Source organism: Notothenia coriiceps, unplaced genomic scaffold, assembly GCF_000735185.1.
Source record: "Notothenia coriiceps isolate Sejong01 unplaced genomic scaffold, NC01 NC01_scaffold00030213, whole genome shotgun sequence".
NCBI classification, from domain to species: domain Eukaryota; kingdom Metazoa; phylum Chordata; class Actinopteri; order Perciformes; family Nototheniidae; genus Notothenia; species Notothenia coriiceps.
Genome location: NW_011362914.1, coordinates 48,110 through 62,013, shown reverse-complemented (window position 1 = coordinate 62,013; position 13,904 = coordinate 48,110). Strand labels below are relative to the sequence as shown.

The window sequence follows — 13,904 nt, the reverse complement described above, 5'->3', positions numbered from 1 at the left end:
CGCGCGCGCGCGCGCACACACACACACACACACACACACACACACACACACACACACACACACACACACACACACACACACACACACACACACACACACACACACACACACACACACAAATGTACACAGGCAGCAACAGCTGCAGAGGGTGGTGGTCCATAATGGCATAACTGTAGTGTCTGAGTGACACATTGTGGGCCTGATGGGTAACAGAGAACCACCTACACATGACCCGCCCCCACCCCCGACACACACAAACACACTGTCCCTGTGGCCACCTCAAACACACACTCCACTCCTCCCCCTCTTGGGTTTTCACCTCCCTTTGTCTCCCCCTTTCCCCGCTTGTTTTTGGAGCGTGGAGTGTGAAACAGATGCTTTTTCACACTGTCAGACCTCATTTAAATAGTGCATGGGGAAATGAGGGTATAGAAAACAAAAGGGATATTAATATTTATTCTATTAGCTGAAGTGCTTAGGTCTGTGATTTTCCCCCCTGTGTGTGTGTATGTTTGCGTGTGTGTTTATGGAGAGCTGTGCTGTGAGGCTCTGGTGGCTCTATGATGGATAGCAGGCAGTAATTATAGATGGGAAAACTGCTGAGGATGGCACTATGGGCCAGGCAGACACTCCGGCAGCTCAGGGGTTAAGTCTGCTCCTCGCCTCCATCCTCCTCCTGCCTCATCCTGGCTTTGTCTCACGCTCACCCTCCACCTCCCGGGATCCATCTCTGGTATCCTAATTGTCCCTTTTTTCTTCACAGCATACATTTTCATGCTGTTTTTTTAATTATTTCCAATTTTCCAATTTACTCAAATGGGGCTCCGGTATCAGGTCCATTTTCTCTTATAGTTTTTGACACGATAAGCCTACAGTCAGCCATCAGAGCGTCTGTGGTCAAACTGCCATCCATAGTTTTGGCCATAGTCATCTCTTAATGGATTTTATCAATGGCCATTCGACTGATTCAGCATGTTGAACAGGAATAGAGAGCTGTCAGATTGGCTGTTTAGCCAAATGAACCTGTAGTTTTCACCATTCTTAAAGCAGTTTATCTTAATTGGACCCCTCGAATAGAAATGTCACAGGGCCTTCTTCATTTTTTTAAATACATATTTTCAATTGTAGGCAGTTTAAACAAAATATTGTTCTGTAAGTGCACATGCATGACTGAGAGTTACTCCAGCCATTCATATTGTCCCTGTTATTTGAAAGCCCGCTAATTTCTTTGATACACAGCTCTGGATAATTAAGAGACCACTGCAAAATGATGAGGTTTGACCAACCTGGGGGCAAAGATCGCAGGGGAGGCGCCAGGCCTCAGATTACTGAGGCCAAATATCATATTTAGACTTTTTTTTTTTTTTTTTAAAGCATTACATGATTGTCGCTAAAAGCCTTGTCTCTACATTACAATAAAATATAAAAAATAATTGATTAATTAATTTGAATAAAAATTCAAGTTAGTAGCTATTAAAGGCATAAAAAGACAGAAATGTATAATTCTTTCTTTAATAGAAATGTTTCTTCTGCCTGTAAAACGTCCAATCCAGGCTTTTCTGGATAAGCGCATTTTTAAAACATAGTCATTGTCCATGCCGGTTTCAGTTGGATTATTTGTCACAGTTGCTCCGATCAGATCGGTCTCCTCCATTTTGTAGATTATTTACGACTTTTGAATCCACATAAACACATCGGCAAAATCCGGCTTACTTTGAGCATGTGTTTTAAACAGTTTAATCCCTTTGTGAATTGTTTCCACTTGCACCGTCCTTTATTTTCTTCATACAGCGGGAATCCAAATGATTTAATCCTGAGTCCAATAACCATCAAAGTCACTCCAATAGTGCTCCTTAATTACGCTTTCATCCTCTTTTAATAAAATACTTCACATTCATCCAGTTTGTGACGGTAGTTGTAGCATTTTTGAGACTTTTAAACTTCCAACACGAGTCATCTGGGGGGGCTCTTGGGAAAAAAGGTTGGGAACCACTGATTTATAGGTATGTCCTTGAGTAAAATGTACATTTTTCTATTTTATTCTATGAACTACTAACATAATTTCTCTGTTTTGAAATTCCACAAACACTGGATTGTTATGGATGCCATACATGTAGAGATTGAGATTTAAGAAACATTTGGAGTGGTCTCTTCATTTCCAGGGCTGTACTTAAACTCCCCTTTTCACATTCACAAACAGGAAACAATATAGACCCGCTTCCTATTCCCCTTACATTTAAACCAACTAACCTCATATCATCATTACCCTTCTTTTTATTTTCTTACACTATGTGTACAATTATTTAGATTTACTATGTAGGCGTGTAAACTTTGTCCAACAATGATATAAGTAGGCTGTATTACAATTTCAGTTACATGTTCAATGAATATTAAGCACATTACAATTGATGTTTATAGATAATTGCCTCCAAAGCTATTTTACGGTCATCAATGAAAAAAGAACACTGATCATTGAGCCCAACGTGAAGCCTAATACGCGGCCACATACTAAATACTCCAATGACTTGACTCACAATATTGATTAAAAAGGATTTTATTGACTTAGAAATTATTGTATTAAAAAAAATTGTCCATTCCGCTGCTTGAACTGCGGCAACAGCAATGTCATTTAAAATGACGGCATCACTGATTAAATTTTTCTGTTGCAGTCCAAGTCTGCTCACATTTGGTTCCAAGTCTGCAAAGTCTGTTTCCATTAACCAGTCTTTAGACAACACCAGAGCCCATACTGTGTTCCTTTAGTGTTTACTTCCTGTCGGTCTTGTTCTGTCGATTTTTCTGACATCCAACGCTCTTTCTTTTGACCTCTTTCATTCTCTTGCACTGATTTTTCTTTTCTGTTTTGGGTACAGTTTAGCCATCATGAATCCAAAATTTGGTGCTAAAATATGAAAATGATGTTAAATCGACAACTTATTTTTGAGGAATGATACGACTGCAAGAATTCCCTTGATCCTCCTTAGCCACGGTCATGTTATCCTAAGCAGCGTTGCGTTAGCAAGTATTTACAACCTCTGAAACTAAGAACAAAAAACAGACTGCTAAAGGTTGGAATTGTTTACAGGTCTCTGATTTATAATCCACCCTCGTCCCCAATTCTGGCTACCTGAAGTAAAACTGGATTTTGTTGGGTTCGGGAAGATTTTATACAACTCTGGTGCTAATAATTCACCAGCGGCATCTGTGTCCAATTCCCATGCATCAATAGCTGTCTCATTGAAATGAATGAGGAGGCTGCCTTTTTTGATGCAATGCTAATATCAGTGTGAACACGACCTAAGATCTACTGACAGTGTGAACTTTCATTTTCTTAACATTACCATCTCTTTGTTGCTGCTCTAGCAACCTGAACTCATTTATTGTTCTATTGAACACACTGTAAGTTGCTTCGGACTAGAGTGTCGGCTTAATGCCCAAGATGTAAATGCATGTGATGTCAATTTTTTATGTTACTGTCTTTTCTATCTCCCTCCCTCCCTCCCTCTTCCTTTCTTGCTTCTTTTGCTCATTCTCTCAGTCTCGTCGTAAATGTGCTGACTCCTCCTGGTTTTGGCACAGCAGAGAGCTCTCTAATAGGCCCCAGAGACATCCCAGCATTCTTTAAATCAAGTGGAAAATTGTTAACTTGGTGTGGGATAAAGATGTTCTTTCCACTTTAGCTTTTTCCTCCCATTTCCCAGCTCTCTCTCTCTTTTTATGAAAATGAGGATGAATGGAGATGTAGGGAGAGGACTGAGCTTTTACAGTCAATTTCTCTTACAATTTGTTTCTCACACTCAAAGTGCTTCAGCTTTCTGAACTCCTGTTCCCGTCACCCTTATCTGTTGAATAGAACGCATACATCTTTTAAAGTAAAAAATGTAAAGGTGCACATCAACATTAAAGTGAATATTTTAGGTTTCCGCATAGCAGCAGCTTTCCAAGTATTCTCTGGACGATTGTTTGATGAATAAGTATGATACGCACTCCTGTTGTTGCTAATCATAACAGCCAGTTTTAAGATTTGCAAAGTTGCTTTCAGAATTGTGAGGTTGTACCGCGACACATTGGACTGCATGGTTATCAGAATAATGAGAAGTGCAATACTGAGATCCCAGTTTGTATTCACTACAAGACATCCATCTTTGAAAGTGTGCAATTTTATAAAAACAGCAACACATGTTAATATTCATTGATTTATCTTCTTAAAGACATACATGACTTAAAGATGTTTTTATAATAATGTGAAGGACACATCTTGCACAGCTTGCAATTAATACATTAAATTAAATGAATAAATATAGAGTTTTTGATCACAGAATCAGTTAGAATATTTAGATATAAGCTAAATAAGTTGTTATATTCTTAGATGATTTTTTTTGGAACATGCACCAGGACTTAAAATAGTTTGGCTTATTTGAAGCGTATGTAAATGCAGGTTTCTTGCTGTTCTGATTTTGTATCTTTATGACTTTTGAAGCATAAGTTAAATCTAATGTTATGTTATTATTACTCTACTAAATGTTACTGTTAAGATTAATCCTATTTACGATTTATTTGGTTTCAGAATTATATTGGTGTTGGCAGATATCCAAAGACGGATCACGGAATCGGATCAGAATTTTTGCTTCTTTGAAAACTATCTTTTTATATATTAAGAAAAATATGACGATTAATACTGGAAAATAATAAACATTAGCATATTTCTTTGCCCTGTGTTGGCCTGACAGGCTCAGCAGCGATGTCAGACATCAGATATAAAATTGACACTGGCATGAGGTCTGATTTAGGGAGAGAAATGTAGTGTCAAAACAGCAGCCCTATAAGATGATCCAGAGAAACATTTGGCCACGAGCTGACCCTGGGCCTTCCTGGCACCCAGGGGTGCAGAAACACGGGTGTGAGGGCCCTGAGAGGGGCTCTGGTGGCAGCGAGTCAGGGCTGCTGGGCCCCAGAGAGAGTTTATTAAGAGTCCACGGTGTCCCAGAAAATCGATCTCCAGATCCTTTACACACGCACACATCCCCCGATACACAGGACCAATCTGCTCCCCAGTACCACACTCCCCTGCACACACACAGACACACACACACACACACACACACACACGCACACGCACACTCCTCGCAGCCTGCACCCCAGAGTGAATATAATTAGCTTTTCTGACAGGTGGGAGGGATCGGATCTCGTGGAGAATGAAGCTACCAATTTACACCCGTATTACACTCAAGTTGCAAACATGCATGTGAAAGCTCAATCTCTCATGCACAATACTCGCCAGAATGACGCTAACAGTGACCCGCTTTACTCAATGTGCATGTTAAAGGAGAGGGTGACTGAAGGAGTATCTTTTGAAAGTAGAAACTTACAAAAGAATGGATGGAATACGAGGAAACCAAATCCCAAATACCTAATCAGGTTATGTCCTTCGTTTCCAAAAACAGTCATACAAGTGGGAAACTTAGTGGGATGAGATCATTGGTAGAAAATCTCTTTGAGGGAATGTTTTTTATGGTCAAAAACATTGTTCTAAAAGGTTGGGTCGGGCGTTGTTAAAACTTTTAAACCAACCATTCCCCCGAGTTTCACGTGGGTGTGTGTGAAATATTCGTACCATTTTTCATCTTTAACAAAAAAAATACAACTGTACACCAATGACTAGCTTACATGTTAATGCATCTTAGAATACGCCATAAACTGTTAAATTATTTGGATTAGTCCTTCCCTGTTTCCCAAGAATTCCCAACGTTTTCTCCGGGCGAAACCCTTAACCCTTAATTCAACTATTTTTTTATTTAAAGATGTGACGGCTCTACTCCCTGTTTTTCCCTGGTTTCTCTGTCTTCTGTTGCCTTCCTCTTTGTAGAACAGGCATAGTTTCACGTAGCCAGACATTTCGCCACACTCTGTTTGATTTCTGGGCCAACTGACGTAAAGCAGTTAACTCATTCTTTAGAGTCACACCATTAAATTAGCAAGGGAAAGTGCTCAAAATCACCCCAAGACAACAATAACATATAATTGTCCAATCGCCCAACGCCTGTATCTTTTATTCAGTGTTTAGATCTGTGACTTAAAAGTGCTGCACTCCATCCTTGTTATGATGAAACCAATGATGTTATTATATCACAAAGGGGCATGAAGGGTGGCTGTTGCTCAGGAAGTAGAGCAGTTGTCAACCAAACAGAAGTTGGTGGTTCTATCCCTAGCCCAAGTCTCCTTAGGCAAGATGCTTCACCCCAAGTTGCTCCCAATGGCATGACCAACTTGTGTGAGTTTTAGAGAAAGTGTCTAGAGGTGACACAAACTGGAAGGCCATTATATAAATGCAATCTATTTACGTTTTATGATTATTAGTGCACACTTGTTCTGTTGGTTGCAAATGGTCTTGGAAAAAAAGGTTATTAACTTAGCACAAGCAGCTTCCTGCCATATGTTTAAGTATTAGCTGAAACAAGACAAACCTGTGGCTTTGTGTCTAAATGTGCCTGTCTCTAACCCCCAGTGTAAGAAGAAACACACTCTGGTGTGTCCGGACTTCTCTAAGTCGGGATCCTGCCCTCGAGGAGCCCGCTGCAAACTCCAGCACCGCCAACGAGCCAAGAGAAGTGCAAGCAACACCTCCAGCACCGCAGCCAAGAGAGGCCGGAACAAGGAGCCGGCTAAGAGGTGAGGGAGGCAGAGTTTACAGATATCACTCATAATTGGCGAGAATTATAATTGAAATGAATTGAATACGTATAAGGTGAAGCGTTGGAGGGGAATAGGGTAAACACTTTATTTACAAGATACCACCATTAAACGTATTCAGTTGTTTACTTACCTAAAGACAATAATGTTTTTTTGTTACAAGCTTGGAAAATGAGGCATTGCTTTTATTGTTAGAATAGAAATGCAAACATTGGATGGCTCAGAGTACGAGAAAAATACTGTTTTTGAACAAATGTTCCTGAAAGATAAGTGTTATAACATTTTGCAGGTCGAAGCGGGTAAAAAAGGGTAGGAATAAATAACTATTATATACCAGCCTAAAACATACTTACATTTGGAGAAATATTTTTTGTATTACACATTCTCTGAAATGTTTGGTTAAAATGTACAAATGACGCATTATCTAATTCTTACTAAGTACATTTAAGAAAATTCTACAGTGGCAACTAAACAAAGTCTCATAAAATAAACACTCAAGTATGTATTGCGGATGTTTTCTTTACCCTAGTCCAATTTATCGATTGAAATTGGCCAGCGGACGTGGCGTCTCTCTTTAGTATCTTTTTTTTAATTTTTTTTCTTTCATATTTAGTTTCATTATACATACATGTTCACATTTTGGTCAAGAGTTTTTCCATTTTCATTTAGCTGTATCTACATAGCCAACATAAGAGAAGAAAAAAAGTACAAAAAGAGATCAATAAAAATGTCTTTAGTATCTTTTAACATCCTGTTTAATTTGTTGTTTTCTTTTGTTTTTGTTTTTTCCCTAGGCCCCGCCTGTCTGTGGTCATCCCTCAGGACTCTCAGGCAGATCCAGGGACGCCCACCAAAGGTCCTCTGGCACTGCCCTCTTTCATCTCCCTCTCCAGCTCTCCAGAGGATGCAGACGCCCCGGTCACGCTGCTGTCTGAGACCTCACAGGTTAAAGGTGACCGAAACACATGACCCCACCAACCATAGACCACCTCAGATTGTCCCAAGGTGTACGCAAAAACAATCAGGCCAACTTTGACATTTTCTTTGTTAAATTAATTCAACTTTATCCTACCATACATACAATTGTTGTTCACACATGTATTTCCTGTGCAGTGGGGATTATTACTGATATTACAAAAGCGATCTATTCCATCTTCTTTACCAGATTTGTTAATCAGAAATATTTAGGGTTTGTTTATGACATCAGCGACTGATAGTTCTGAGAAACATCACTCTCAACTCGATTAAAAGGAATAGAATAGTTGAGATTAATAAAAACTGCCAATTCTGACCATGTTTGGATTTTACATTTACAGAATTGGCAAATACATTTTTGTTAATTGATAGGAATTACGGAAAAAGAACATGTAGGTTGTCAACAAATGGGATGTTCCTTAAGAGGACTAGCTGCTTCACTCAGTGTAAAAGTGCTGTGTGGAGTGTAATTGTCCGGAGACGTTTTGTGGAAGGATCATGTTTGTCCTGAAAGCCCCAGGATCATTCCCAGAGTCCATGAGAATGGGGAGTGGTGATTCGTCTGCGCTGCAGACAGATAATGATGATCAGAGCCGCGCTGTGGAGTGTGATGATGCTCAGGGGAGGAGTAATAATGCTCAGAGGACAGAGGTAATAATATTTAGGTTTTAGGCTGGCCCGAGGCACAGCTGAGCTCTCTGTTGACAGACATGACAGATAGAGGATTAGGAGAAAGGGAACCCTCCCCTCTTCAAACCTCTTCCATCCCCCAACCCCCCCCTCATCTTCCCACCAGGCACGACCATCCACCTGCCCCTGACTGCTGGACACACGCACACACTGACATAGATACACACATGCTGGGTCGCAAGGACAAATGGTATCCCTTTCACATGAATTTAACCGTTTATACCACGCACTACTTTACCAAACACTTCAGTTATCAATATTGTAATATTACCTCCTTAGAAAATGTTTTTCTTCAGTCGATTTTGTAGGATTTGCTCAAATAAATAAGGTTTATTGCAGAATGTGGTCAAGCTATCGGAGTAATAATATTATATTTTATCTCGGGGGGAAAAACAGACAACAGATGTGTTTTTATTTGAAGAATACAATTAAAATATCCCAAGAGACACGGTAGATTTGTAAATGCCTTTGTGGAAAGCTGGAGGAGGATCATCAATCTCATCTTAACTGCAGTTAGTTATGAGATTTGGACAGTTAATAAGTTAATGGGTAAATGAGTTGTTCTATATGACATTATTGTCTTAACATACACAGGTATTTCCAAACGTTAACAGCTTATAAGGACATTAATAATTTAAAGAAGAAAAACCTTTAGGGGAAATCATCTTTAAAACATTTTTTAAAGATTTGTCACTCTTACTTTTCCATTTCTAGATAATCCTCCTTCTCTTTCATGATTTTATATTTAGTCTCTTCTGCTTGGAAACGAGCAGGAGCTTTGACCTGGCCCGATCATCTTGACCGCCGACTTTCCCTAGTCACACACACAGTGCACACGCACCAATATAATCATATTGGTGCAGTAAATGTTTTTCTCTTGTGTCCTCAGTGTTTTAGTTTATGTTTTTGCATTTATGTGTGTACGCTTCATGTCGGTATCCAGTGAGTTTGGAATGATGTCCTGCTCACATCTAAGTTCTTTGCAGCTGCTCGTGTCTCTTGGCATGGTTCTAACACATCCTTGGAAATTGCTAGCTAACTTTTCAGGAATGGAAAGCATTTATTATATAAGTTACCAGTTAAATCTGATACTTGTGTTATTTACTTAGTGTAAATGTAAGAAGCAGCAAAGAGCTAACGGATGGCAGCGTCAAACATAGTGTTAGACTTGCATCTTTTATTAATATATTTTATTTATATTTTAAGGACTTTACAAATCAGGGATGTATTTTTCCTGCAATGAATATGTACGTCATTATTCCTTTTCTAAACTGTTTTTGTCATTAACACCTTCCCGCAGAATGCAATTATTATGAGTCAGAAAAGGGAAGTGTTTTTTTTCTGAACATCGCTGATCATCTCAGTTTAGCTAATCTATTCTAGCTCAAAAAGTTGCAACAATATTGCATGTTGCCAAAGGAACACTGCCAGCATCATCGTGTTTTAGTCATGGAAAATAATATATATTTTAAATAGGCCGTATTATGCACATTTTCAGGCTTAATTTGGGGATTTTATTCCTCTATTGTGACAAGTTTACATCCTTTGATGTTCAAAACGGTCCTTATTTTTCTCATGCTGCCTGTGCTGCAGCTCCTCTGTTCACCCTCTGTCTGAAACCAGAGCCCAGTCTGTTCTGATTGGTTAGCTTGCCTGCTCTGTTGTGATTGGTCAACCACTTAGAGATGTCCCGCCACTTATTGTTGGAGTGCTAGCCAATAGAATCGAGTGTTACATAGTGATGTCATTATGTAACAGAAGTATACAAAAGAGTCCAATGAAGGCGTTTCAGGCAGGGGGGCGGGAGTGTTTGGGAGAAAACTTTTGTATTTTAGCCTTTGCAGACCATTTACATGCACAAAAACCTATATAACACTACAGGTAAGCGAAAAGCATAAAAGGGCCCCCTTAAGTCATGGCTTTAACGATACGAACTGGTCTAAATGAACTCATCTGGCGGGCTGCCGCATGTCTTCATGTTTACTTTACATGCTCTCCCTGACACACACAGGTATGATCATTTTGTCGTCCCTCCTCTCAGTCTGTCCGCATAGTTTGAGCTCTTAAGTAATACTGATGACACTCTGCTGCTTCACTTACACACTGCGCCGCCCAGAGCCTCATTAAAGGTGGAACTGAGCCAAACAAGCTCCTCTTCACTTTGCATAAATTAGCTTAGGCGCAATGTATCACTGCCAGATTGCGAACTCACACGCAGACACACATTTCCTGTACACACACCTCCATACACCTCTTCCTCATTTACTCATCAGCTGAGATGTCATCACTCAGGGTTTCAGCAGGATTCAACACACAGAAGATAACAGTCAGATACACACATCTTGTATCTTCCTGCCATTACTCATTTCCTGTTTTTCCTCCGCAGAGAAAAGGCTGCAGATCAAGCCTCGGCTGTGAGAAAAAGAGAAAAGACGCACCAGAGGTAAAATAAAGACTCAGCAATGATTTCTGTGCTCAAGGCTTGTCCTGACGGGTGTATCTGTGTCTCTGTCCTATGAATTCACTCAGGGCCTGAAAGTTTTTTTTTTAATATATATCTATCTGTTTTACATATCAATTTGGGTGTTTTACAGTGCAGATTTTATTGATCAAGTTTTGTACATTTCAAAAAAGACTAAATAAAAGGTGAACTCGTAACTGTGTGGTGTTTCCCAGACTCTTTTTGACATGTGAAGTCAGCGCTGTGAGAGTGTTTATAGGCTGCGAGGGTCTTTCTGTTTGGGAGCGGCCGCGTCGTCACATGACCCGAGCGTGTTTGTGAGAGTTTTCCTTTAGAAGGTGGTGACAGAAGCAGCAGTGCCCCTCACTTTAAAGCCTGGAGGACGAGACACATGAGCGGACGGTGACTTCATCCGCACCATGCTGTGAGTCTGACTCTGCGTGAGTGTGTGTGATTTAAGAGGATGCGTGCACACACTGAAACAAGTCTCTTTTTCTGTGTTCTATCAAAGATACCATCAATCACATACAGTATATTTAAAACCTTATTTGATGGTAGTTACATCATAAAGGGATATATTATAAATCATTGTTCGGGACAGCACCTTAACATAGCAACATATTATAATGTTCCCCATTTGTTCCATGATGGCTTTAACATGTGTTGGCTATGTGATTAGCAGAAATATTCAAGTCTTCTTCAATTTTGCACAAAATGTAAAGATACTTAAACTAAACTGACAACATATAAAGATAGGACAATCAGGTATTCATGCAAAAATAATCAGAATACCAGATAAGATTTAAAGTCCTAAAACTTAAATATAATGTAGCATTGTTATACTTGCGGTCCCCTTGTCTCAAAGTTATTATTATAATTGTTTTATTAATGTATTGTTTAAACACCAGAATCAGGGTCTCGGTTTGACAAATGTTTAAGGAGATTAAAACTTTTTGAAAGTGGCAGTAAATAACCCCCACATCTTTTATTATAAAAGGCAGTCGCTAAAAACGTGGCAAAAGAAATGTAACATCCCTAGCTTTTCGTTCACGCTAGTTATTTTTGCATTGTTTTCCCAAACAATGTCTCAAACTTGTAGAATTATCAATATATATAGAATTCCAATCCTTTTTTTGATCGATTGATGCAAAATCCACTTACAAGTTGGTGGGCATGGGAAGTCATGCAACCGCCATGTAGTTAGTTTATAGCCCAACCATAGTTTTTCACTTCTGGCAATAGCATTTAAAACTATTAAATTGGTATTCGATTGCAAAGATTATCTTGCTGTACAAGATGTTTAAATATCATGAATGTTTTATTTTGCAATTTAACTTATTTTCTGCAATGATACAATATCTGACAAAAAAAAGCAACCCTATATCTGCTGGGTTTGCCTATAGAACAATGTCATCCCTGCATCAGTCTATACTCAACTTTAAGCCCCAGATGGAATTAAAATCACTAACCAGCACATGTCATATTACAATCAAACATCACCTTATGACGCATTGGAACATCAGTTACTGAAACTGATGGGTCTTTTTAAACTAACACCAATTATGTCCCATCAATTATAAAACGAGTATGAAACATGTTGATTTACATTACAACCAAAATGAAAGCAGTAATCCAACATTTTATTTTTGCCAACATAAGGATGAGGAACTACATATTTTAATAAAAATGTACTATTGATGTTAGAAATTGTTTGGCAAAATAACCTTAAAGGTAGGGTAGGTAAGAATGGAGAAACCAGCTTGAGTGCGCTAGAATTTGAAAGTACACAACCAAAAGAAATCTGCCCCTTCCTTCAGACTTCCTTACAGAGCCCCTCCTCCAACACACACGAACGTGCACATGACCAATGAGGGCACGAGATGACTTAGTGCACGAGATGGAAGGCTGACAGGCAGGTAAGCCATCAAATTATCTGCCGCGGGCCGAGGCAGATAATTGGACAGCGCCACGGCTTCCACAGATGAAATATTTGTATAAATGTATTGTCAAAGCATTTCATGTATTCATTGCTATTGGGATGTTTAGAGCATTCCATGGAATATAACAAAAAGTGTTTCTGAAGTGAATTACCTACCCTACCTTTAACTGAAGATAATTTTACGAGATTTTCTAAGAGTAAACTCGTCAGCAGGATCCTGTTTATTATAACAGTTTAAAAGATGTGTACCTTGATTCCTCACAGCATGTATTTCTTCATCTCTGTTTGCATGTGATATCATTGACTGTAGAGTGGAACAGAGAGGATGCTGGGATAAGTAACTCATCCCCTGCTCTGCACAGTTAGTACAGACCTGTGCTAATACATCTATTAATACGCTGTTTGTCTGTAAGTGAGAGTGTGTGAGCGTGGAGCCTTATCTTTACAGCATTACCACGCTATTTAACTGAGTTGTCACGGCGACAAACAAGGAGTATGACACTCAGGGGGCCTGCAACACAAATACACACCTAGGAGGACACAATACACACGGGCATATGTACTGCCTCCATGCTAATGAGATTAGGGCCAAGGCTTAAAGAAACAGTGTGTTCACGTTTTTTAGTCAATGGTTGAATATACAAAAATTGCAACACACAATTTAAATGTAGGTCTTGGGTACATTATTAAAGGTTGACTTCTATTTTTTTGTTTGTAGTTATGCACATTTAGAGTGAAATGTTAACGATAAAAAAAAAGTTGTACTAACTTTTTTCTACTTGGGTCAGCTACAGGAAATCTTTCCATAATGGCAGCCATCTGGTAAAATAGGAAGAATTCCATACTGGAATGTTTCGTCTTGTTGTGTTCTTACCTTATCCAAAATATTTCTAAAATGTTCCAACCTAGAGAAATCCGCAATTTCAATCAAGGTTATGGTGCGTTTGATTTGGTTGCCTCTTATGACGACGTATCCTCTTCGCTCATGCAACAGTGTTGTTGCTGTCTATCTATTTTTGTGCCACATTTTTATGATATACTTTTAAATCTAGTCCCTTTTACTCTATATGTCCTAACCGAATGGTGAACTTAAATCATCAGACGTCTCAGGGACACTAACTGGGCAAACGGCATCAGAGATACACTTAT

At 39.2% G+C, this 13,904-nt stretch overlaps 1 protein-coding gene across 1 annotated transcript in view; it reads left to right on the top strand.

Moving 5' to 3' along the window:
- Nucleotides 1-11,013, top strand: part of zc3h3 (zinc finger CCCH-type containing 3) — a 16,567-nt gene extending 5,554 nt beyond the window's left edge. Inside the window, exons 5-7 of the mRNA XM_010787222.1 lie at nucleotides 6,506-6,669; nucleotides 7,485-7,642; nucleotides 10,742-11,013. Coding sequence (XP_010785524.1) covers nucleotides 6,506-6,669; nucleotides 7,485-7,642; nucleotides 10,742-10,773 — 354 coding nt within the window. The 3' untranslated portion in view covers nucleotides 10,774-11,013. The remainder of the gene's footprint in view (nucleotides 1-6,505; nucleotides 6,670-7,484; nucleotides 7,643-10,741) is intronic.
- Nucleotides 11,014-13,904: the final 2,891 nt, after the last annotated feature.